The sequence below is a fragment of the Ovis canadensis genome, chromosome 23, assembly GCF_042477335.2.
Source record: "Ovis canadensis isolate MfBH-ARS-UI-01 breed Bighorn chromosome 23, ARS-UI_OviCan_v2, whole genome shotgun sequence".
In the NCBI taxonomy this organism is placed as follows: domain Eukaryota; kingdom Metazoa; phylum Chordata; class Mammalia; order Artiodactyla; family Bovidae; genus Ovis; species Ovis canadensis.
Window position 1 is genome coordinate 56727273 of NC_091267.1, and position 27231 is coordinate 56754503.

The 27231-nt window shown below is 40.2% G+C and overlaps 1 protein-coding gene and 1 non-coding gene across 4 annotated transcripts in view; both read right to left on the bottom strand.

Annotated features, from left to right (window-relative positions):
• Positions 1–27231, bottom strand: part of SPIRE1 (spire type actin nucleation factor 1) — a 142026-nt gene that overhangs the window by 102688 nt on the left and 12107 nt on the right. For all 3 annotated transcript variants that reach the window (XM_069569033.1, XM_069569032.1, XM_069569034.1), the window contains exon 2: positions 22470–22504. In XM_069569033.1, coding sequence (XP_069425134.1) covers positions 22470–22504 — 35 coding nt within the window. The remainder of the gene's footprint in view (positions 1–22469; positions 22505–27231) is intronic.
• On the bottom strand, positions 1151–1223 carry TRNAC-GCA (transfer RNA cysteine (anticodon GCA)). The gene has a single exon. It is a non-coding gene; the product is annotated as a tRNA-Cys (tRNA).

The window sequence follows — 27231 nt, forward strand, 5'->3', positions numbered from 1 at the left end:
CCGCACCCCCTGCTCATCACTGGCTCAGTCACAGGACTGGGCCTGAGTTAGGACAAACAGTGCAGACTGCTCGAGTCATTCGGGACTAACAAGAAGACAAGGTGTATGCTCACCTCACATACCTCCTCCCCACCCAACACACAAATACACACCCATGATATCTCTCATTACAAAAGCAAAACACATCCAATGTAAATCTCAGAACATACAAGAAATCAAAAAGAACATTATAGAATGAACCTAGAGATTATCATAGTAAGTGAAGTCAGAGAAAGACATATACCATATGATATTGCTTATATGTGGAATCTAAAATATGATTCAAATGAATTTAACTATTAAACAGAAACAGACTCACAGACATAGAGAACAGAACTGTGTGGTTGCCAAGGCGGAGAGGGGTAAGGGAAGAACTGGGAGTTTGAGATTAAGTAGATACAAACTTCTATATATAAAAATAAACAAGGTCCTACTGTATAGGACAAGGAACTATACTCCCATGATTTCCTAATAACTCAATGAAAAAGAATACATGTAGTGAGAGTTGGACTGTGAAGAAGGCTGAGTGCCGAAGAATTGATGCTTTTGAACTGTGGTGTTGGAGAAGACTCTTGAGAGTCCCTTGGACTGCAAGGAGATCCAACCAGTCCATTCTGAAGGAGATCAGCCCTGGGATTTCTTTGGAAGGAATGACGCTAAAGCTGAAACTCCAGTACTTTGGCCACCTCATGCGAAGAGTTGACTCATTGGAGAAGACTTTGATGCTGGGAGGGACTGGGGGCAGGAGGAGAAGGGGACGACCGAGGATGAGATGGCTGGATGGCATCACTAACTTGATGGACGCGACTCTGAGTGAACTCCAGGAGTTGGTGATGGACAGGGAGGCCTGGCGTGCTGCGATTCATGGGGTCGCAAAGAGTCGGACATGACTGAGCGACTGAACTGAACTGAACTGATGCATGACTGAATCACTTTGCTCTGCACCAGAAATTCAGACAACACTGTATATCAACTATGTAGTGGTGGTTTAGTTGCTTAGTCGTGTCCAACTCTTGCGATCCCATGGACCGTAGCCTGACAGGCTCCTCTGTCTATGGGATTCTCCAGGTGAGAATACTGGAGTGGGTTGCCATTTCCTTCTCCAGCGGATTTTCCCCACCCAGGAATTGAACCTGGGTCTCCTGCATTGCAGGCAGATTCTCTACCAACTGAGCTATGAGGGAAGCCCCTATAAAAATCAACTATAGTCAAATGGAAAAAAAAAATTAATGAAAAACATGACCCAATAAATGGAAGCATAATCCCTAACTTTTTAAAAATATATTTTCAACATTAAAAAATAAAGTAAAAACAAAAGAACTTTATATATGTATCATATATATCTCACTGTTAACAGTTTTATTATATTTGTCCTGTGCATATTTGTTAATAAAAATTGGATCATTAAGTACGTACTATTTTATAACCTGTTTTATACCATACAGACCATCTTTTCACATTAACAATTCTATTCCATCCATTTATTTTTAATACTGTAGAGTCCTCTGTTACTACAGTGAGGCATTTAAACAGATGCTAACTCTCCTCTTATAAAAAGTGCTGCTTTATAACTGAATCACTTACCTGTACACCTGAAACTAACGTAACACTGTTAACCGACTATGTTCTAACATAAAATTTTTTAAAAAGTGCTTTAAATAAATATCTTCTTGCTACATTTTTACACACATTGAGTTATTTTCTTTGGAAAAGTTCTTAGCAGTAAAGTTAAATAGATTAAAACCATCATTTTTGATGTGTGATAAACTGCCCTTCAAAACATTAATTGCAGTCTCTCCTGCATCTGCATGTGAAAATACAGGTATATACTCGGGTTTGTGAATTCTTTGCAAAAAGCTTTACATTAAGGTGATGATGATAATAACCCTAGCAGTAGCAGCTGCCATCCAAGGAGCTGTGGAAGCACTTTTCCCTACCTTATCTCTAATCCTTACAGCCACCCAGGCCAGCCGGGACAAAGAGTAAAATCCTTGGTTGACAGACAGGAAACTGGGGCTAAGGTAAGGGTTATAAAGAAGCCAAGCTGAGGGCTCCCCTGGTGGCTCAGTGGTAAAGAATCCACCCGCCAACAAAGGAAATGGGTTTGATCCCTGGTCCAGAAAGATCTCACGTGCCGCAGAGCAACTGAGTCCACGCTCTACAACTGTTGAGCCTGTGCTCTAGAGCCTGAAGACACAACTACTGAGCCCAAGTGCTACCACTACTGAAGCCCATGAGTCAGTGCTCCCCAACAAGAGAAGCAGTCACAGCGACAAGCCGCCCACTGCAATGAAGAATAGCCCCTGCTTGCCACAACTAGAGAAAAGCCTGACAATGACGACCCTGTATGCAAGACAGCAAAAAAGACATAGATGTGTATAACGGACTTTTGGACTCAGAGGGAGAGGGAGAGGGTGGGATGATTTGGGAGAATGGCATTGTAACATGTATACTATCATGTAAGAATCGAATCGCCAGTCTATGTCCGACACAGGATACAGCATGCTTGGGGCTGGTGCACGGGGATGACCCAGAGAGATGTTATGGGGAGGGAGGTGGGAGGGCGGTTCATGTTTGGGAATGCATGTACACCCATGGTGGATTCATGTCAATGTATGGCAAAACCAATACAGTATTGTAAAGTAAAATAAAGTAAAAATAAAAATTAAAAAATAAACAAATAAAGTTAATACAAAAATAAATAAATAAATAAATAAAAGAGAAAAGCCTGAGCAGCAACGAAGACCAAGCACAGACAAAAATAAATAAGTAAAATTTTTTTTTTAAGTAGAGTTGAGGATTAGCCCTAGTCCCAGGCCTGCCTGACTCCAGAGCTCCCAATGGGGCGAAAAGACTTCAAAGAGAAGACAGGAGTCAGCCCCACAGCACAGGGAGTACAGCAGAGCCCACCTTGCTGGTCAGGAGCCTGGGTGCAAAATCTCAGAACTCTGGAGCTGGCTGGTTAAACTTCTGATAGCTTAAAACTGGCCAAGTGGCAGAATTCAGACCACAGAAATCAGTGCTGCTTTGTTCTGAAAGCCTGTTCACCAACACAGCAAATTCAAATAATGATGTCTCATTTCACCACCCTGGACATTACCCAGGAGAGAAGGGCTGCTCATCTTTTCCCTAAGCAGCTGCTGGCTCCACAGCCAGGGAGGAGCAGGGTCCCCACGTGCAAGCATCGCAGGGAGCCCCAACCACTCCTCTCCAGCACCCACTGCCCCGGCACCCCACCTGCCATGAGAGCACCAGCACTAAGACCCCCATGCCTGTGTTCCACTGACAGCAACGGGACAGAAGCCACAGGCCCCATGACGTATCTTGCCACCTCGCATCCCACAGGGCTCCACAGGCCCCCCTCTAGGTCAGCGCCCACTCTTCCCTACTCTTGGAATCCTCCTGTAAAGCACACTAGGGGTTCCCTGTACCTTCTTTTCTCTGAGCCTCCCCCTTCCTTGCTTGCTCTAACCTGAGTCTAATCTCCCCAGAGGGCAGTGCTGCCCCTGGCTGGCCTTTCTGTAGCAATTCTCAGTCACTGGCCTGGAATTGGGAAGACGTGCTCCTTGCTTCCCAGGTGCTTCTTCACTTTCTCCCTGCCTCCTCTGTGCCTCTTCCTTGAAGCCCTCCAGCTCTCCCTCTCCCATCCCAGACCACATTCACACTCCTCTCAGCACCAGGACGTGACCTGCTGCCTCACTGTTCTGCTCCCCCTCCACTCTCCGTGGTGTCAAAGGAACCCTTCACACCCTGGCCCCTCCTCTCCTCTAGTGAGGTCTCTTCCACCCAACCTCAGCCAGCCACCGCCATGGCAATATGGAGACTTCCTCTCTCCCCAAAAGTGTGGCTACCCATCACCCCCATCTCAAGAGTGCCCCTCCGGCTCTCCAGTTTATTCCCTCTGCTGCTGCTAAGTCGCTTCAGTTGTGTCCGACTCTATGCAACCCCACAGACAGCAGCCCACCAGGCTCCGCCATCCCTGGGATTCTCCAGGCAAGAACACTGGAGTGAGCTGCCATTTCCTTCTCCATTATTCCCTCTAGGATCTGACTAATCATTTCTTGATCCCACCAGGACTTATGATCACCAATCCTGTGCTCTTTTCACTCTCTCACCTTCTCTGGCTATACCACACTCTGCTTAAACCCCACTCTTCACCACCTCACCACCTGCCTTTGACAAGTCAATGTGGCTGGAGTAAAACGGAAAACTATACCAACTGATCTTGCTTTAAATTCATTTAAATTTACAATCCTGCAACTTACATGGCTGATTAATGCAGCCCAGAAGCCACCAACACTTCCTCAGCCCATCAACTGCCCCGCTGTCCTGCCTCACCATCTTCCTGCCTCCTCTCCCATCCCCCAAGCACCAACAAGGACCCTGCTGCTAAGGACACTGTGAGGGCTGCAGTCCTGAGAAGAGCACATTCACAAATGCCGCCATCCCGTCTGACCGCCCTGAACACCTTCCACACACATCTCTCTGTCTTCCTTACTCTGCGTGGACCGTCCTCACCCTGTGTGACTCCAATTCCCAGGGCCTTCATTTGTGCTCGACCCCCACCCCTGAAGGACAATTCTCCCCTCTATTCTGCACCAGCAGTATTCCCTTCTATGCTGAATTGTTCCTGGATCAAGGTACAAATACAGTTACTTCTTTTATTAATTAATAATAATATTATTAGTAAAAAAATAAACCAAAGCTAGCAACTATTTGGGCTCCCACTTTCCTCTCCAGCTTTCATCCCAACTCCCCTGCTGCCCAGGGTCAGCTGGCCTCCAAGGTGGCCCAATAATCTCCACGCCTGGCTCCCTTCCTCTTACACAGTCCCTCCCAGTGTCCCTGGGATCTACAGAAAAAAGCTCAGGTGACGGCCTGTTACTTCTACAGCCAGGTCATCAAAGACGGTCTAGCCTGTGGATCTCTCAGATTACATGTCTGGGAGGAAGCTGACTGCCATGCTGCCAACTGGGGAGCTTGTTCAGTGAGGAACCAAGGCCCCATCAGCAGCCATGGGAGGAGCTGCCATGGAAGAGAGCCTCCAACCCTGCCGAGCCCTCAGATGACTGCAGCCCTGGCCAATATCCTAACTAATACCTCCTGAGAAACTGGGCCAGAAGCACTCACAAGAGCCATTCCCGAATTCTCGACCCACAGAAACGGTGGCAGAGCAAATATTTACTGTTTTAAGCCACTAAGTTTCAGAGTTATTTGTCATACAGTAGATAACTAACCTACAGTTTACAGAAAAATGCCTCAATAAACTTTGTTTACTGTCTCCAATTTTTCTTTTAAATTCACTCTAATACAGCTTTTGCCCCCACACCACTATACCAAAACCACTTGTCTTAATCACCACATTGTCAAACTCAATAATCAATTCTTAGTTCTCATCTTACTTATCTGTTAAACAACATTTCATTCAGTAGATCTCTTCCTCCTGGATAGAATTTATTTACTTGGTTTCCTGGACACGACCCTCTAATGGCTCTTCTGCTTTTCCGGTCGATTCTCCACTGGTGTCTCCTCATCTCACCACTCTCTTAATTCTAGAGCATCCCAGGGCTTAGCCCTTAGTCCCTTCTCTTCTCTGTCTCCCCACATTCCTTCAGTGACCTCAAAAAACTCATACTCATATAGTCCGACAATGGCCTTTAAGGTCTCACATCCTTGCTAATCAAAGTGTGGTCCATTGGACCTGAGAGTTTATCTCTGGCTCCTACTCGAAACCAACCAAATCAGAATCTAATTTTAACTAGACCACTGCTGGTATGTATGCATATTAAAGTTTGAGAGGCACTGTCTTTGTGGTCTGGTACCCCATCACTCTCTGCTCCCACCACACTGGGCTCCGGCCATCTAGGGATTTCAGCAGGTACACCCCTACTCTCAGGACCAGAACAGTACCATCCCATCTGTCTGAAATGCTCTTCTCCAGATACTTGCTCCCTAACCTCCATCAAGACTTGGATCATTTGTAACCACTTCGGGAGGTCAATGCTAATCACCTTGTTAAAAAGTACAAACACACCACCATCACTACTACCACCACCATGCTCCCCATCATAGTTCTCCATACGACTTTTCTCCAACACACACATAACCTTCCACATACTAACCTTTACTTATTCATCATATTTATTCTCTATCTTCTCCAAGTATAATACAAATATTTGTGGGCTGAGATTTTTGTCTGTTCTATTCACTAGTGTATCCCAAATCCTGAAGACAGCCTAGACACAGCAGGTGTTCAAGAAATGTATGTTGTGAAAGGACTCTAGCCCTCCATAGCTTCTTCCAGGGCTTGGCCATCGACTCTGACTCGGTCCCTGAAATCACTTCCTCCACCAGCACAGCTGTTCACGCCTGTGATCCCTTCCCCCACCTGCCTAGAACAAGTCAGTGTCTTTGAGACTAGCCATCTCCTGCTTCACCAGGCTTTAACCAAGCCCCTCAAGATCCTGTTAACAGCCTCCCCACTAAGCCTCACGATTGTTTCAAAGATAATTCAGAACTAAAACTTTTCTGGTCCCTTCAAACCTGTAAATATTTCCTTTCTTCTCCCTATTCCATTAACCAAACGTGGCTACTGAGCACTTGAAGTGTGGCTGCCCAAAGTGAGAAGTTAAAATACACACCAGATTTGGAAGACTTGATATGAAAATAAGATACAAAATAGTTCATCAATAATTCTCATACGATTACATGTTGATATGATAATTTAGAAATACTGGGTAATGTGGCTGATTCATGTCAATGTATGGCAAAAACAACCACAATATTGTAAAGTAATTAGCCTCCAATTAAAATAAATAAGTTAATTTAAAAAAAACAAAAAATATATGAACTTCTGAAAAACAGTTCTGGCATTTGTCATAAAAGAAGGAAGTCCTAGATAATTTTTACTTTTGTCCTATTTCTTAATTCTTAAGACAACTTAAGAATTCTTCTCACTGAAGAAAAATCTGTACCAAAATCTACCCCTCAATAAATACAAAGAACAAGAAAAAAAAATACTGGGTTAAATAAAATATATTATGATAATTGATTTCACCTGATTCATTTTATTTTTCATGTGGCTCCCATTATATTTCTAATGGACAGCACTGCTCTAAACCATTTGCAAACAAAATGATTCCTGCCTTCCTGGAAGAAATTCTTCCTCTAGCTTTTAACAAGCAGGAGACTGCAAAAGAATGTGAGCAAATGCAACATGCAATTTAAAAATAAAAACTAAACAAAACCTGTAATGCTTTGAAATTATCACTTTGATCGTCACTTGAAATTGAATATTTTAAGATAGTATTTTTCAAAGACATATAATAATAGAGTATATTTAACTGTCATTATAATTCAATATTATCACTATGTGTAAAAATTCATGAAGCTGCTATAACCTAATGATTCATGCACTTTTCTCAATGTCCTATACTTAAATATTTTAATGTTATACTATATACCACCACACTAATTTAATCCAAACTAAGTGATTCTATGTTTAAGGAAAAAGAAGACTCTTGCTTTTGCATGCTTCCTAAAATTTAAAAGGAGTGAAATAAAAGCACCCTCCTCCTTTCATTTCCTCCCTTTAAAGTCAGAGTTCAGTAACAGAGCATTTAAATACTGCCCCTGCTCAAAGGAATCTCCTTAGCAACCTTTTACAGCTTGTCATGGGTTGCAGAATTTTCCCAATCTCCCACTCTTGAAAAGGCCCATGTCCTGTCCAGAACAAAGGAACTTAAAACAGAAAACAACCTCCTTAAATGAAAATTTTAGAGGTTTCACAATCTCCTTTAGTTCTTTGCCAGTTCCTTTGCTCTAAGCATGCTGCCGACCTCCCTTTCCAAGGTAAAATCATATCTGGTATCTAATGGCCTCTGCAAAAACAAGAGTGGACACTTCTAACAACACCTGCAATCATAATTAAAGGTCACACCTGTTGGTCCATACCATGAGATTCTAAGCCCGTTTCACAATTACAGGTTGTTGATCCATTTTTAAATTTATTCAATTTAGTTCATGTGTAAGCTGTATAATAGTAATAGAATGAATCTGCAAACAGCTTAATAAGTATCAAATAATACAATTATTAATTGTCTTGCTCATTTTTATTACATTGGTATTAACTACCTAATTAGCCATGCTGAAGGAAAAATGAAATTCCAAGTTTAATAAACCAAACTTATTTCATATAAATAAGTTTAAGAAAACAGGTACTACTGCCTCTAGAGTAAGTGAAGTGAAGTCACTCAACTGTGTCCGACTCTTTGTGACCCCATGAACTGTAGCCTACCAGGATCCTCCATCCATGGGATTTTCCAGGCAAAAGTACTGGAGTGGGGTGCCATGAGTAAAGAGGGAGTATTTCTGTCCAAAGCATGTACTAAATTAGGGCCAGTGCCCAGGCTCCAGTTTTATGCCACACCCCTAAAAGCATCATTTTCTCCTATCTTACCTCTCTGGGCTTGAATGTGAAGTAGGGGGGCAGCCACAGAAGTAAAGGGTAGAAGGTCATCTCATACTAGAGTAAGTAAGACACATTCACACAGTCACCATGCCACCAATGCAAATGGACAGGCTGGTGGACATGGCCTTGTTACTATGATTCCAATGATTTATTCATAAAATCTAACGGAATAGGATGCATTACCTTATCCCCAGCCACCTATATATATACACAAACACAGCATCACTCTTCCCCACTATCTAAGAAGAGTTCTCCTTTTGCCAGTCCAGCAGAAGCCAATTCCCCCTAAAACTGACTTCTCTTGCTTCTCTCTCTCTACAAAACTTTATTCCCCTTCTTGTCCTGCCCCCTGTTCCCCTCAGGATTGAGAAACATCAAAGAAAAAATAGGACTGAATCCAACCAAAACCTTGTGGGGCCTTCCCGGGGACAAAAGCCCCTGTGTCCCAATTCTTATTTATAGAGGAAAAAAGAAGGCTTTAGTCTTCCAGGCCTTCCCCAAATTCCAAAGAGCAGGCTCTAGCAGTTCATGATTAGGATAAGCAAGTCACCTTACTGTCCGAGCTCCTCCTGAAGGAATACAGGTTGTTAGACCCTGATGCATACCTGTAAGATGTTCTGTAGAAACTAAGACCCCCACCCAGGGAGAGGATGGTGACCACACGCTGACCGCAGCATGCAAAACCCACACTGGTTGGAACATCACCCCATTACCTCACAACAACCCATCAGAAGAAGGTCCACCAGCTGCTTGTGCAGCCTTCAACCCTTTCCCCTCACATCATTTTTTAAAACCCTGAAAGCCATCAGGGAGTGTGGGTCTCTGGAGTATGAGCTGCCTGCTCTCCTTGCTTGGCGCCGGCAAATAAATCCTTTGCTGTGAACACCCACTGTCAGAGTTTGGCTTTCTACACCGTAGGCACAGGAGCCCTTGTTTCTAATGTTTTTGAGAAGCAGAATCGAGACAACAGAAAGACCCAGGACCAATGTGAAGGAAGAAGAAAAGGAAAGGGAAAAGGAAACAAGATGTCAGCACCCTGATTTTGGACACTCCTTTGGAATGGAGGATCTAGATATCAGTTGAAATGAAAGAACAAATGCAGAGGAAAGAGAAGGTGAAGGACAAGTGTGCCTTCAGGGAAGGAGCTGGGGTGGGCTGGGGTAAGTGGAAGGTTCCAGAGTAGCTAGAGGGATAAAGGAGTTGAAGAATTTTAAAAAGGAAATTTTCATAATTTTATTAAATGTTGTTATAACCTATAAACTGTATTCACTATAAGATCCTTTCAGAGACTCTTCTTAAATACCTTCCACTGCTACAGTGTGCTTATCTGCTACGCTGCGTAAGTAGCAAGCAAGGGAGAGCCTCAGGACTGACCAAGTGTCTGAATTAAAAACCTACGTGAAGGAAAAAGTAAAACAAGGAAAGAAAGTGGTTGATTGAACAAGTTCAGGCTCTGTCCTCCTATTCAACTACATAACATCTTCACTGTGCAGCCTTTTGTTAAGATTCCTAATGAAGCAACAATTCTTTTTACTCATTTTATAACGGTAATTCTCTTGCAACAAGATTTCTCAAGGCAGCACTGTGTCCTGATGCCCAGCAGAGTCCATACGTAGCAAGAGTTCAACCAGCGATGGCTGAATTAAGGAAAGTTCTGACTTGTTTACCTTTAATTCCTGCTCCCTTTCACAACTCTTCATTTTCCTAAGATCCATTTCTATTTACTCATGAATGCTTACCCCAGATAATAATCCAAACCACAAGGCAAGGTGCTTATTAGTTATCCACAGATGTGAAGGCCACAATCTTCACATCAATAAAACTGCCTCATGAACTTTGTTTCTCAAGAAAATAAGCAGTTATGTCATATAAAACCTTTATGAATAAAACCATGGGAGTCCAACAAGCAAAGTTAGGCATCAATCTTATATTCTAGAAAATACACTTGCAATAAATTTGATACTCTAAATAGAAAATGATCTTAAAGGGAAACAAAACAACAGCTCAAATTTCAATTATACTAGACCAAACTAATGAGAAAAGATCCTGATGCTGGGAAAAACTGAAGGCAGGAGGAGAAGGGGATAACAGAGGACAAGATGGTTGGATGGCATTATCGACTCAATGGACATGAGTTTAAGCAAGCTCTGGGAGATAGTGAAGGACAGGGAAGCTTGGCATGCTGCAGTCCATGGAGTCTAAAAGAGTCAGACATGACAGAGCAACAGAACAAGAAGACCAAACTAAAGTTTGTCCCAACACATAAAAAAATGTTTATTTCTACTTGAAATATAAATTATATCAAGACCATCCCCAAGAAAAAGAAATGCAAAAAAGCAAAATGGCTGTCTGAGGAGGCCTTACAAATAGCTGTGAAGAGAAGAGAAGTGAACAGCAAATGAGAAAAGGAAAGATATACCCATTTGAATGCAGAGTTCCAAAGAAGAGAAAGGAGAAATAAGAAAGTCTTCCTCAGTGATCAACCCAAAGAAACAGAAAACAACAGAATGGGAAAGACTAGAGATCTCTTCAAGAAAATCAGAGATACCAAGGGAACATTTCATGCAAAGATGAGCACAATAAAGGACAGAAACAGTATGGACTTAACAGAAGCAGAAGATATTAAGAGGTGGCAAGAATACAGAAGAACTATACAAAAAATATCTTCATGACCCAGATAATCATGATGGTATGACCACTCACCTAGAGCTGGACATCCTGGAATATGAAGTCAAGTGGGCCTTAGGAAGCATCACTTCGAACAAAGCTAGTGGAGGTGATGGAATTTCAGATGAGCTATTTCAAGTCCTAAAAGATGATGCTGTGAAAGTGCTGCACTCAACATGCCAACAAATTTGGAAAACTCAGCAGTGGCCACAGGATTGGAAAAGGTCAGTTTTCATTCCAATCCCAAAGAAAGGCAATGCCAAAGAATGTTCAACCAATTGCACAATGGCACTCATCTCACACATTAGCAAAGTAATACTCAAAATTCTTCAAGCCAGGCTTCAACAATACGTGAACCATGAACTTCCAGATGTTCAAGCTGGTTTTAGAAAAGGCAGAGGAACCAGAGATCAAATTGCCGCTGGATTATCAAAAAGGCAAGAGAGTTCCAGAAAAAATATCTATTTCTGCTTTCTTGACTATGCCAAAGCCTTTGCCTGGGTGGATCACCACAAACTGTGGAAAATTCTTCAAGAGATGGGAATACCAGACCACCTGACCTGCCTCTTGTGAAATCTGTAAGCAGGTCAGGAAGCAGCAGTTAGAACTGGACATGGAACAACAGACTGGTTCCAAATAAGAAAAGGAATATATCAGGGCTGTATATTGCTTATTTAACTTATATGCAGAGCAGTACATCATGAGAAACACTGGGCTGGATGAAGCACAAGCTGGAATCAAGACTGCCAGGGGAAATATCAATAACCTCAGATACGCAGATGACACCACCCTTATGGCAGAAAGTGAAGAAGAACTAAAGAGCCTCTTGATGAAAATGAAAGAGGAGAAGGAAAAAGCTGGCTTAAGACTCAACATTCAGAAAACTAAAATCATGGCATCTGGTCCCATTACTTCATGGCAAACAGATGTGGAAACAGTGAGAGACTTTATTTTCTTGGGCTCCAAAATCACTGCAGATGGTGACTGCAGCCATGAAATTAAAGACACTTATTTCTTGAAAGAAAAGTTATGACCAACCTAGATGCCATATTAAAAAGCAGAGACATTACTTTGCCATAAAAAGTCCATCTAGTCAAGGCTATGGTTGGTTTTTCTAGTAGTCATGTATGGATGTGAGAGTTGGACTATATAGAAAGCTGAGCACTGAAGAACTAACGCTTTTGAACTGTGGCATTGGAGAAGACTCTTGAGAGCCCCTTGGACTACAAGGAAATCCAACCAGTCCATCCTAAAGGAAATCACTCCTTAATATTCATTGAAAGGACTGATGTTGAACCTGAAACTCCAATACTTTGGCCACCTGATGCAAAGAACTAACTCATTTGAAAAGACCCTTATGCTGGGAAAGATTGAAGTGGGAGGAGAAGGGGATGACAGAGGGTGAGATGGTTGGATGGCATCACCAATTCAATGGACATGAGTTTGAGTAAACTCTGGGAGTTGGTGATGGACAGGGAGGCCTGGTGTGCTGCAGTCCACAGGGTCACAAAGAGTCAGACATGACTGAACGACTGAACTGAACTGAATTGTTGGGGGCTGACAGGGTGGAAGATGGGGAAGATACCTAATGGCACCCGATTTCCTTCAGGGGTGGCAAAAATGTTCTAAAAGTGATCGTGGTGATGGTTGCATAATTCTGTGAAAATACCAAAGACCAATGAGTCACACACTTTAAAATGGTGTGTTGACTTGTAAAGTTTGTGAATTACATTTCAGTAAACTTCTAACAAAAAATTAACAAACACTAATCATCAAAAGACATTAGGTAATTATCACAACACCAAGTAAATACCCATATTTACTGATACCGAATTTTTCTTTTAAACATCTGCCAAATATAGTAAAACCTCTACCAAATTGAGTGAAGACGTTAAAAGACACCACTCGAAACAGCAGAAGCTCTCTTAATCAGCCTTTATCTAGCTGACTAACCTATCTCACAGTTCCCAGTCCTCTAGCAACCAGACTGACTGATCTCCATGACAACTACAGACATGAGTCACCAGTGCATTCTGGTCACCTGGTAGGGGAGCTGAACTTTTTACCACACATCAGTTGGGTCTGTTCCCAAACCTATTCGTGCAACTCTACTGATATGATTACAAAAATAGTTCAATTAAATGATGTATTAACTGATGAAATGTATATATGCATTCACATTTCCCTGCCAAACTACATGCAAACAGCAAATGAAGAATGACCCTGTGAAACAGAAGAAAATTTCAGAAAAAAATGTTTCTTTCCTTGAGGAGAAACTGGACCTACATCCAATCTTTAATACAGCATATAAGCCCTTGCACCAGACTTCCCTGGTGGTCCAGTGGTTAAGACTGCATGCTCCCAATCCAAAGGACCAGGGTTTGATCCCTGGTCAGGGAAGTAGATCCCACATGCCAAAACTAAGAGCCCAAATGCTGCAACTAAAGATTCCACAGGTTGCAATGAAGACCCCACACTTTGCAACTAAGAGCCAGCAGAGTCAAATTAAAGAAAAACAAAATCATTGATCTAACATTAAAAAAGAGAACTGGCATCACTTGTTCCCCTCCAATTCCTACACCTTCCCCTCACACACACCATGCTGGCATCCTGCTGTTCTGTTAGTTTCAAAAACAGCTTGCTCTCTGACACTTCACAATGATGTCCTTTTGCCTGGAAAGTTCCACTTCATGTCTAAACCCTTTCCATCAGCCTGGCTGACTCCTTAAAGCCGAGTTTGTCATTTATGCAAAGATGCACGTACTCCTAAGAGCAGCACATAAACGATGCTCAATGGTAAATCACCTCTATCATGTACATATAGGAAGAGATGTCTAGAAGAATATTCTAAACAGTCATTATAACTAGATAGTAGAGTATGAAGTTATTTTTACATTCTTCTCTGTATCTGTCTGTGATATAAAATACAACAAACGATTTCTACAAATGAATAAAGGTACTTTGAAAAGGAAATAAAAGTCGAGCCCATTCCCACTTTGATCCTATCAAAATAAAAAAAATTGTTTCATCTTAAAAACATTTAAAATTCAAGCTATTCATTAAAGCAAATTGATCTGGCCCCTGGATAAGGCAAATTATTAAGAAAACTTTCTACTTTATTATCTAAGTGCTTAAATTACTTGAAAGGTAAATTTTCTGTTCCTTCAGGAATAACATGTTTAATGTCAGATAATTTGGTTACTCTGAAATCCTTTGCGAGACAGAGTACAACTGTCACTGGTCTTCAAATACAGTAAGAACTGTACAACGGAACACTACTTATTATAAATTTTGTGTCCTATGGTCAATCAATGTTGCCAGTATTTAAGACATCTATGACTGTACCACAGAAAGGCCATTTTGGTAATAAATATTATCTGAGACAGACAGAGAAGAGAAGAGAGAGAAAGGACAGAGGAGACAGGGGAGAGAGTCAGAGGAGTTGCCATAATGGCTCCAGTCTGCATAGGAAGATACATGAAATCTAACTGGAGATTTAACTATTTATCACATCATCGATATCTCACTACCAGTCTCTGTTAGTACTGACACTCAGAAGTAACAACTCATGGGTAGACACAATTTACCCTAAGGACACACAAACAAATTTTCAGGCCATAGAAGTTAATGTCAATCAAACAGCCATATAAAATCAGGCATGTTTGAGGTCTTTAATCCAAAAAGAGGAAGCAGAATGTGTGTACTTCTCGTTCCTTTCAGCCTGCTGACCAAGGAGAAAATGCTGTTGTCACCAATAATTAAATAACATTTACCCTCCCAACCCTTTTAAAGAACACATATCATTTTTTAACTTGCCACACAATCCTATTTATAAACACCTAAATCAAGGTTTTACATCAGACAAAGCCTTCCAATAAAAGGGTAGGTTGATAGTAATTCCTTTGTATTTCCGCTAGATATTTTTAGATCTACTTAGTTTGATATCAAATACTAATTTTACAACCATATAAAACAGGCTCACTATGCAGCTACAGTTTACACAAATATTTCTGTAAAAATATTACTTACTTCTTTCATGCTAATTTTTCAGTTACTTTTGAAATTAATTCAGAGCTATCAAAGGTCATTTTAAGAAAGGACTACTCATCAAATGATCACTGTGAGTCTACATGAGCCAGATGTAAAATCAAAGTACAGGGGCTAATTCAGCTAAAGACAAAATGGGGAAATTCCCTGGCAGTCCAATGTTTAAGACTCTGCACTTGCACTGCTTGAGGACCTGGGTTCAATCCCTGGACAGAGAACTAAGATCCCACAAGTCTCACAGCCAAAAAAAATTTTTTTTTTAAACAAAAATGGGTTTTTTTGTCTTGTTTTATTTTGTACTGTACTTTGTTAAAGCAGTCAGCACCCACATACTACCTTTGGCAGTTAATTTTACGCTGCTCAGGGAACATGAAAAATTTTCACGTAGTCCACTTTCTGTCAAAATCTGTGTATAACAAGAATGGAGTAAGTCCAAATACTACTTGTTCCTTGGTTCATTTCCAAAAGCTCTGGGTTTCCCCACAAAGCAGACTAATTCCAGGTGTGATTTCCCAGGAGGTTCAAATATGCAGCAAAATTCTTGAGTCGTTCTGAGTAATTCAGAATCAGATTAATTCACAAATTGCTCCAGTACAGACTGTGTTCACCTAACAGTGGGGCTGGGAGTTTACAGACAGAGTCTGTTCCTTCTTTGTCTGGTTTCCATCCAACAAGAATGTATTCCCTTACTGCATAATGCCAGGACTAAAAGAGTCACAGGCGAGAAATGTATCAAGGACAAGGACAATTTCACGGGCACAAAATTGTCAGTGTTCTGCAGATGCAGACAACCAAGGATTGTATTCAGACAAACCTGAAAGAGCTAAGAGAGGTGGTTGTACAACATGCTGGCTCTACAGCCCTGGGCAAGTCCCTCAACCTCACCATACCTCAGGTTTCATTAGTAATAGAACCCACTTCATAACCTGGTTGTGAGAATTAAATTAAGGTATCTAACAGTACTCAGCACAGAGGAAGAGCTAAAGTGTTTTTTAAGGATGTGGGAATGAAAGACAGTAAGTACTTATATATGGTACTTTATTTGAACTTCATAAATATGAACTTTATTTCTAAGATAGGAATATAAATCTTTTCCATACTTCCCCTCAGGGAAGCTTACATTTTCTGCTATGCTATGATTTTTACAAACTAGCTCTATCAAGATTAAAGGATCGAAAGAAGTTATGTAATTTCATATAATGCTTTAACCAATTTCACAGAAAATACAGCAAATCCATCAAGGAGAACAGGTTACTGTTCTGTTCTGGTTACTCATTCAACCTTCTTGCCTGCTAAAGGGAAAGGGACTCTGAGTGCTACATAATTAACTATAGTTAATAGAAGACAGAATGGAATGAAATTTAGAAAGCTAAAAACAAGGAAAAAGTCTCAAGATACCTGGAAATTCCAATCTTTTATGTTTTAGTATTTTTAAGTGCTTAGCCTTTTCTTCAAATGTAAGAGTATCACCCACAAGAGTATTTAAGTAATGGCAGAAGGAAAAACCTGTAAACTAGGAGTGAAAGTTTTCCTAAACTGTGAATTGGAACCACTTTCCTTGACAGGAAAATTCCAACTACAGGTCAGTCATGTGATAGTTTATAAATGACCACTCCCAGAGAGGAGGCCAAGGCAGGTAACACACTATGTACATTACAGGTCCTCCCCAAAACCAAAGTGACAGAATACAGATTAGTGGTTATTGGGGGGTTGGGGATGGGGGGAAGACAACAAAGAGGAGTGAGGGGACCCTAGGGGGTGATGAGACTTGACTGTAGTGACGGTATTTGTCAAAACGTAAAGAATTTCAACTAAAAGTTTAAATTCTTCTGTATATAAATTATATCTTCAAAAAAATAGAAACAACAGTGTAAGAAAAAGTTAAATTGCTTATTAAAGTAAAAAATTTTGGCTTCATGCACATCCTCGCTTTCTACCAACCCAGCTCAGGGCTCTGGTTTCACCTCTCCCGAACCTCAACTCCATTTCTCAGGAAGAAGTCCCTCTGCTCTCCAGACCCAGCCCAACTCTAACTGGTTAAGTTTGGGGCCCTTTTACTTTCAAAAATTACCAGGGAATCCAAGGAGCTTCTGTGTGTATGAACTATAATCAAATATTTACTGTATCACAAATTAAAACTGAAAGTTTTTTTTATTGAATTGTTCAAATTAAATTGTTCAAAAATAATATTGCTGTAGAGCAGAAATTAACACAACATTGTAAAACTACACTCCAATAAAATTTTTTAATAAAATGATTAAAGAAAAATAATGCTATTAAATATGTTAATACATGTAACATTTTTATAGAAAGAAATGCTAAAAATTTTCCCAAAAAAATAGACTTCCCGAGTGGTTCAGTTGTTAAGACTCTGAGCTTTCAATGCAGGAGACTCAGATTTGGTCCCTGGTAGGGGAACTAAGATCCCACATGCCACTCAGGGTGGCAAAAAAAAAAAAAAAGTCAATAAAATAGTGAAAGGGGTGGTACTGTTTCATATTTTTGCAAAACTCCTGAAGGTGATGCTTAATAAAATCCAGCTACATCTGCTCTTCTGCAGCCACTCCGATAGGACAGTCAGGGTCGTGCAGCCATGAAGCCTCTGAAAGCACCACTGTACACTCATGACAGAATAAAAGGACAAATAATGTCTCAGTAATACTTTGAAGATAATCTGATCACAAAAGGGTGTCAGAACCCACCCCCACCCAGAGCCTTGGAGAACCCCACTGTCCTTGGAGAACTACCGCTCTGGCCCGGCCACCTCTAGCTGCAACCACTTCTGGTGTTGGCAGGCATCCACTCTCCCTTGGATCTCTCCCTCTCCACCTCTTCCCACTCCCTCTCTCTTTCCCCTTCTCTCTCTCCCAACTTCTTTCTCACTCTCTCTTCCCCTTTACTACCACTGCATGCATGCATGCATGCATGCTCAGTCACTCAGTCATGTCTGACTCTTTGTGACCGCCATGGACTGCAATCCACCAGGCTCCTCTGTCCATAGGATTATCCCAGCAAGAATACTAGAATGGGCTGCCATTTCCTCCTTCAGGGGGATCTTTACCACTGAGGCACAAGGGAAGCCCTTACTACCACTGTGTATGTTAGTTGCTCAGTTGTGTCCAACTCTTTGCAACCCCATGGATTGGGGTCTGCCAGACTCCTTGGTCCATAGGATTTTCCAGGCAAGAATATTGCAGTGGGTTGCCATTCTCTTCTCCAGGGGATCTTCCTGACCCAGGGGATCGAACTTGGATCTCCCACATTGCACTTAAGACTCTTTACCATCTGAGCCACTGGGAAGACTACCATTACCAGCACCAAATGGACAATCTTCCCCAACCTAGAAAACGAAACTCCCTACTTAAACTCTCCTTCTTCACTAAAGTTTTTTTTTTTAAGTTCCCACTCCTCCTACTGCCTCTCCTTTTTATTATTTTAATTACCAAAGTAATACAAAGAGACTTTGTCACTTCAAAAAAATCTAAGTAATAAAGATATATCACCATCCAAACCTCAATATCTTCCCTAGAGGTAAAAACCACTGTTACTGTAAAACATGGTCCAAACTCACTTTGTAAACTATCAGACCAAACTTCTCATTTTCCTATGATATTCCCTCTTCAAATAGTTAGACCCAAAAAAAAAAGAAGTTCTGAAAAAGAGTTCTGTTTAGATTTCAATTCTTTTGATGATAAGTTATGGATCAAAGGACATAGCTATCAGGTAGGAGGTGACAGAGTGACATTCTTACACAAACAAGTGCGAAACAAAAAGTTACAACTATGTTAATTTTATGGCAACAAAACATAATGAGACTTATGACTATGCCTTGTATGTACAGTCGGCACATTTCATTACCTAAATGCAGACCAATGCTGATTATATTTGTATCAATTTGATATCAGTAACAGTGCCTTCAGAGTTTATAAAACATTTTCACCTATATAATCTCTTTGAAATTTCACAACCCATGAGATTAACAGAAACTATCTTTAACATTTAATAAGAAAGCCAAAATTATGAGAGAAAAAGAATTAGTTGCTCAAAATTACATAGCTAGAAAGATGCAAATCAGAAACCACAGACAGAACTTTTATTTTTTTACTCAAATCATATCCCACTCCTTTATATCACATTGAACAATACATCAAAAATTGTCACAATAAGGCTTCCCTGTTCAGCAGTTAAGAATCCGCCTGCCTCACCATTGCAACGAAAAGAATAAAATACTTAGGAATATATCTACCTAAAGAAACTAAAGACCTATATATAGAAAACTATAAAACACTGATGAAAGAAATCAAAGAGGACACTAATAGATGGAGAAATATACCATGTTCATGGAGCGGAAGAATCAATATAGTGAAAATGAGTATACTACCCAAAGCAATTTACAAATTCAATGCAATCCCTATCAAGCTACCAGCCACATTTTTCACAGAGCTAGAACAAATAATTTCAAGATTTGTATGGAAATACAAAAAACCTCGAATAGCCAAAAGCAATCTTGAGAAAGAAGAATGGAACTGGAGGAATCAACTTGCCTGACTTCAGGTTCTACTACAAAGCCACAGTCATCAAGACAGTACGGTACTGGCACAAAGACAGACATATAGATCAATGGAACAAAATAGAAAGCCCAGAGATAAAGCCACACACATATGGACACCTTATCTTTGACAAAGGAGGCAAGAATATACAATGGAGTAAAGACAATCTCTTTAACAAGTAGTGCTGGGAAAACTGGTCAACCACTTGTAAAAGAATGAAACTAGATCACTTTCTAACACTGCACACAAAAATAAACTCAAAATGGATTAAAGATCTAAATGTAAGACCAGAAACTATAAAACTCCTAGAGGAGAACATAGGCAAAACACTCTCAGACATAAATCACAGCAGGATCCTCTATGATCCACCTCCCAGAATTCTGGAAATGAAAGCAAAAATAAACAAATGGGATCTAATTAAAATTAAAAGCTTCTGCACAACAAAGGAAAATATAAGCAAGGTGAAAAGACAGCCTTCTGAATGGGAGAAAATAATAGCAAATGAAGCAACTGACAAACAACTAATCTCAAAAATATACAAGCAACTTATGCAGCTCAGTTCCAGAAAAATAAACGACCCAATCAAAAAATGGGCCAAAGAACTAAATAGACATTTCTCCAAAGAAGACATACGGATGGCTAACAAACACATGAAAAGATGCTCAACATCACTCATTATTAGAGAAATGCAAATCAAAACCACAATGAGGTACCACTTCACACCAGTCAGAATGGCTGCGATCCAAAAATCTGCAAGCAATAAATGCTGGAGGGGGTGTGGAGAAAAGGGAACCCTCCTACACTGTTGGTGGGAATGCAAACTAGTACAGCCACTATGGAAAACAGTGTGGAGATTCCTTAAAAAATTGCAAATAGAACTACCTTATGACCCAGCAATCCCACTGCTGGGCATACACACCGAGGAAACCAGAATTGAAAGAGACACATGTACCCCAATGTTCATCGCAGCACTGTTTATAATAGCCAGGACATGGAAACAACCTAGATGTCCATCAGCAGAGCAATGGATAAGAAAGCTGTGGTACATATACACAATGGAGTATTACTCAGCCATTAAAAAGAATTCATTTGAATCAGTTCTGATGAGATGGATGAAACTGGAGCCGATTATACAGAGTGAAGTAAGCCAGAAAGAAAAACACCAATACAGTATACTAACACATATATATGGAATTTAGGAAGATGGCAATGACAACCCTGTATGCAAGACAGGAAAAAAGACACAGCTGTGTATAACGGACTTTTGGACTCAGAGGGAGAGGGAGAGGGTGGGATGATTTGGGAGAATGGCATTCTAACATGTATACTATCATGTAAGAATTGAATCGCCAGTCTATGTCTGACGCAGGATACAGCATGCTTGGGGCTGGTGCATGGGGATGACCCAGAGAGATGTTATGGGGAGGGAGGTGGGAGGGGGGTTCATGTTTGGGAACGCATGTAAGAATTAAAGATTTTAAAATTTAAAAAAGAAAAAAAAAAAAAGAATCCGCCTGCCAATGCAGAGGACACAGATTGGATTCCTTGTCCAGGAAGATTCCACATGCTGCAGGGCAACTAAGCCCAAGCACCACAGCTACTGAGCCCAAGAGTCCGTGCTCCACAATCATATAAGTCACCACAATGAAATGCCCACGACTACAACCAGAGAGTAGCCCCTGCTCACCGGACCTAGAGAAAGCCCTAGCACACAGCAGTGAAGACTCAGCACAGCCAAAAATAAAATAAACAAAATAATTTTTTTTTAAAAAGCTGTCAGAAAACAAAAATACTAAGTTCTTGCATATTTTTTCTGCTAACCTGGAAGAAACTATGTCTACTTCTAAAGTTTAATAGAAAATATAAAACAAGTTGAATAACTTCTGAATGCAAAAAATAAATTATTTTTGCTTGTTATACAATATAATTCCCTGGGAAGCTTGCATCTTACTTAAAATAACAAAAAAAATTTAATAAAATTTACATCAACCTGTAGATGCATTATAAAATTAGAAAAATGACATCTTAAATTCTTAATTAGGTAACATAAGACCTAAAACTCCACATGTAATGCTGTAACAGCTCCAGACAGAAAATACCTCCACATATACATAAATCATTGATGCTGCCCTCATACTTCAGCGTTAGTATGGAAATTTCTGCAAGGGACATATGGAGCCACATGGAAATCCCTTAAATTTCACAAACTGAATTTTAAATTATTTAAAAAATAATAAACATACTTTTATACAAAGACAAAGCATTTAATTCATCAGTAATGTTACTGAATGACTTCCTAAGTCCCTATTTTTTCCCACTCCAAAGCGACTCCACAGGAGTCAGACACATTTTAATGATTTATATGACACACTAGATCAGATTATTTAAAAAACTTACCCTATTTCTTGTTAAGGGCTCTGAATCTTAACCCCATTTCACAAACAACACAGGAAAAATTTTAAATTATGATAAAGCTTATCTTTATAACATACCTTGACATTTTAAATATATGGACATGATTAACTGATTTTTCTTTACATTTTACTCTTCCTAAATATAATAAATATATACCTGTTCTCAACACATCCTTATCAGAAGACCAAAACCCACAGAGAGGTATTTCAGTAACTCAAGGTAGTGTAAACAGAAGTGTAAAGCTGGGTTATTACTAAGAAATATTTTAATATTTCTCTTACCTCAGTTTCTGTACAATGTGAATATTCCACTTTACCTGTAATAAAAATACAAAAAGTTATTTTTCAGAGGATTTGGGGTATTTCTTTAAATCACTGACAAAAAAAAAAAATCTGAGTTATTCTGACTACAGCTTCATTAAGTCTGTGAAAATCTGTGCCACAAAAAGGTTCTAGTGTGACCAAATATTCTAGAAGTTCCTGCTCAGAGATTTAAGTTTAAAAAAGTTTCATAAGAGAATAATCAAGAAAAAGATGGAAAGAACACGCTTAATTGTAATAAAATATAAAACATATTACACATATATAAAGAAAGCAAAACAAAATACTTTTTCTTGCTTTCTTTACTTTATAGGCATTTAAAAGCTACCATTTAAAACACTTTTAAGAAAAGTCTTTAAAAGACTCTCGGTGTCTTCCCCAAATACATTTCCAGCTTAAAGGTACAGTGATCATTTCAATTAAGGCAGAAATGTTTTAAATTCTTATTTAACATATAACAGTAGTTTTTGTATAATATATAGACACAACACTATAATTAATTTAGCAATTCTCCCAACAGAAGATCAACTAAAGAATAACCAGACTGAATAATATTTTGCCGTACAAACATCAATATTTTCTCATCACTGAGACATAATACCAGAGAGCATGTATACTTATATATTTCTGTTAACTTGGGTGGTTAAAACATAGTTATTTTAAAGGAGAACCATTTATGAAAATGTTTTAACAAAAAGAGTAAATAGCATAAATTTACACTGGATAGTAAAAAACTTAATTTTCCCAGTATACACATCTTAAATCTCATCATCCTAAGTTCAAATACACATTTATCTCAACTTCTTTCCCTCCCCTCCTTACTCACTCCTCTCCAGCCCAGGACCCCTACATCTACCCTACAGGGAATGTTCATCAGTCTGATTTATATACCTTAGAGTCTACAATGATACTGCTGGCTCTGCAGGCTCACCAGTGAGTAAGACCAGCTGACGGCCTCACAGAGCTAACACTCCAATGTCTGTTCCCGCTCCACCACCAAACCCCCCCAACCTATTCTGTGGCACCAGAGGAACCAAATGTAACAGCCTGTTCTGAAATGAAAGGTCTAATAATATGCTTTGCTAACTATCAAGAGTGTTATTTTTTTCTTTCTACTTACCAACCTTAATTAACTAAACTTTATATTATCTCATAGAACAAGTATCATTAAATGACAAGTATTTTCCACTGAAAATAATTACTTCCATTTCAGCATATTTTCAACAAAAGTCAAAAATTATCTTCGTCTACTTCACGTAATTTGGCAATACTCAAAGTCTGCGTAGCACAGAGGCTTCCCTTCTGTGCAGATTCTAGCTGAAGGGTAGTGGCTGTTCAGCATGCTGCCTCCAGGCGAGTTCCGAGGGGGACCGCAAGTAGGAGCCCGGGACCACTCAATGATATTTCCACTGGCATAGAAGGGATGGGCCCTGCGGAGGCCACACTTCTGACACTCCTGTGCTGGGATGAGATGACCAGAGTTGTGGTTCTTTTTATGTACAGTGTGGATTGGGGTTACAAAAATTCCCCTTGTGACATTAATCCAGACAGTAACTGTCTAAATTTCATGAGACCTCACAGCACTATACCACTTTCTTCACGAACAAGGAGAACATGGAGGGGAATCAAAATTGACAGCAAATCATAAAACGAAGTCAACTGGCAAGTGTTAATCCCAAATGTTCTCATGCTTCCTATCAACATAGTCTCCTAAGAGTCTCCTCCCCACGGTGGCCTCTGCTCAAGGCCGAGACTCTCCCAGCCAAGAGGCACCTCCTTTAGATATAACCTAAACTGCCATCCAGATCATCTGCCCCAGTGAGTTACCTGTCCTCTATTGGGACTGAGAATATCTGATTTACACTATGAAAACTACCTCGGCAAACATCTCACTATTTAAATTTTACTATATATATACACTTTTATGAGTATTTTATGAGTAACATACTAAGTTCTTCAAATGCAAATAGAATCAAAACGATTCTTAATCGTAAAAGGAGGTCAGAGTTAGGGAGCAACTATCATTATAAAATTTTTAAACAGATTTTCATCATTTCCCACCAATATAACTTAATTTTATATACCTCAGACAACAGAATGAATCAACTGTTTCATCGAAACTATGTCTTAACAGTTCTCAAATGAAATTGGTTCCAACAGTTCAGGGCAAAAAGTTGTATTTACATTCTTTTTTACTATTAATGTAAATAAGCTCCCCAATACTCTCCCAAGGATTTAAAGAGGCTAAAATATGAATAAGTGACTATCAAGTTAGAAAGTGATAAAGTGAAAGAAAGCTAAGTTCAAGAATATTACATGATTTTTCAATTTAAAGCTAGTATACATGGTGGTCAAACACTAACTTTCTCTGACATTCTGCTAAACTCTTCTCAGACCCTTATAATCTATACTAAAACCCTAGTGCAAGACCTAAGGCAACTAAGATCTAATTACAATATGAAAAACACCACCAGATTTTTTTCAAACTCAAGAATCACTTTATGGACTCCAAATATATATATTTACTTAAGACTGTTTTAGTAGTTCTTTATCAACCTGGAATCAAAGTATCTTGAAACATTCATCTTTTTATAAAGGGAAGAAATGACTCAGTTAAAATATATGTGCAATATATGTGTTGACAAAATACCCTTACATAAATTTCCTCATTTGATTCTCCTAACAATTTTGTAAGAAGGGCTGGATATTATATCCCCTTTACAGACAAAGAAATAGAGTCAGAGGGGTGATACAGACTGCCTGAGGTTAGAACTAAGTGATAGTCTCTAGACCAAGAATCAAATCACATCTTCTACAGGCAACTCTTTATGTTCTTACCACAATACCATGTGACATTAAACAGTTGATTTGCAACCTTTCCGAAGAGCTAAGGAACTTGATAGGAATCAACATGACGCCATAAGAAAAATATTTTTTCTGGACCAACTTAGTTTCCAGCAAGAGTTAAGTCATCATCTTCCCACCCCTTCCTGTCCATCCCACCCTCCCCACCCCATAAGCACCCAGGCAGTAAGCCTGAGAGCCTCCCAAGATTCCTTCCTTCTTCCCACTGACACGTCAAAAACTAAACAGCCATGTGCCATTCTATTTCTTAAATCACCCTCAGACTCTTTCTCCCTATTCCATTACCTTTGGTCTGAACAGCCATAACACTCCTAACTGGTTTGGTAACTTAGAGGCTGCTGCTGTTGCTGCTAAGTCACTTCAGTAGTATCCGATTCTGTGCAACCCCATAGATGGCAGCCCACCAGGCTCCCCCATCCCTGGGATTCTCAAGGCAAGAACACTGGAGAGGGTTGCCATTTCCTTCTCCAATGCATGAAAGCGAAAAGTGAAAGAGAAGTCGCTCAGTCGTGTCCGACACTTAGCGACCCCATGGACTGCAGCCCACCAGGCTCCCCATCCATGGGATTTTCCAGGCAAGAGCACTGGAGTCGGGTGCCATTGCCTTCTCCAACTTAGAGGCTACTAAGACCTAATGATAGTATGAAATGCCCAGTGGTGTCTCTGCCCTCAGCTTACTCAGTTCAATCCATCTTCTACAAAGCTTATCTTCCCAGAGGAGTCTGCTTACATCATTTTCCTGCTTAAAATGCTTCTATAGCTATCCACCACCTATACAGACTATAAATACAAACTCAGTCGCGAGGCACAAAAAGGCCTTCATCACCTCAGCCCTCCCACATACCTTTCTAGCTGATCTCCTCGTCCACCCTTCCCACACACATCCGACGCTCCAGGCACAGTGGACGCCCACTGCAGAGAGGACAGACAGGTTCAGTCTCATGTGCCAACTCCAAACAATTGGCAGTGACTGCCTGAAGCACCCTGCTGCGAACTGGAGATACTTATAAATTTAGCAGCAAAAATGTGGTGAATGATTACACAGCGCCTGCTTTTGGTATGGGGACGTGGGTGTCACACACGTGCCATACCACAATTCGTGTACTACTGCTCTCTGACAGTTCTCCCACGTTTCTAAGTCTCTGTGCTGACTGCTGCTTCTGCTGAGCATGCTCTTCTCCTATGATCCCACTGCTCATCCTTCCAGACCCTATCAACAGAGCTCCCCTGTGATACCTCCCTGATGTCACACCAGCAGAGTCAGTCCCTCTCTCCCTGGACTCAGACAGCTTTCTGTATGTCTCTACTATTTGGAATCATTGGACTGTAAGTGTTCATTTATGCTCCTGTGACCTTCTTGAAGGTATGAGTGCACTTCCTTTCCCTCTGTATCTTCAACATTTAGTCCAGTACACTTAGAAGACACCCAAGTACTGGTGAAACGAATACATGAAGACATTAATGGAGATTCCTCTAACATGCTATTTCACTAAAATCCAGGAAGATACGGCAAAGCAAGGACCAGACAACCTATGGGGACTGTCACTGGCATTCTACCACTACTCATCATATATTTCCATATATATCTATATCTCTCACAAATATAAACTACTAAGGGAGTATACTAGATAGGAATTTGGCTTCCAATTAGATTAGTCAGCAGAGAAAATGGGAAATACAAGGGGGAAAAAGTGACTCAATTTCTTTAAAAAGTGCTCTAGCACAAGTAGTATAAAAAGATCTAAGAGTCAGTTTTCAGAAGCTAAATATGGACCACTAAATCTTATTATTATTAGGGATACAGCCTTTCCATATACTTGACACTAGTCAAATCCTCATTATATTTACACTAATGCCA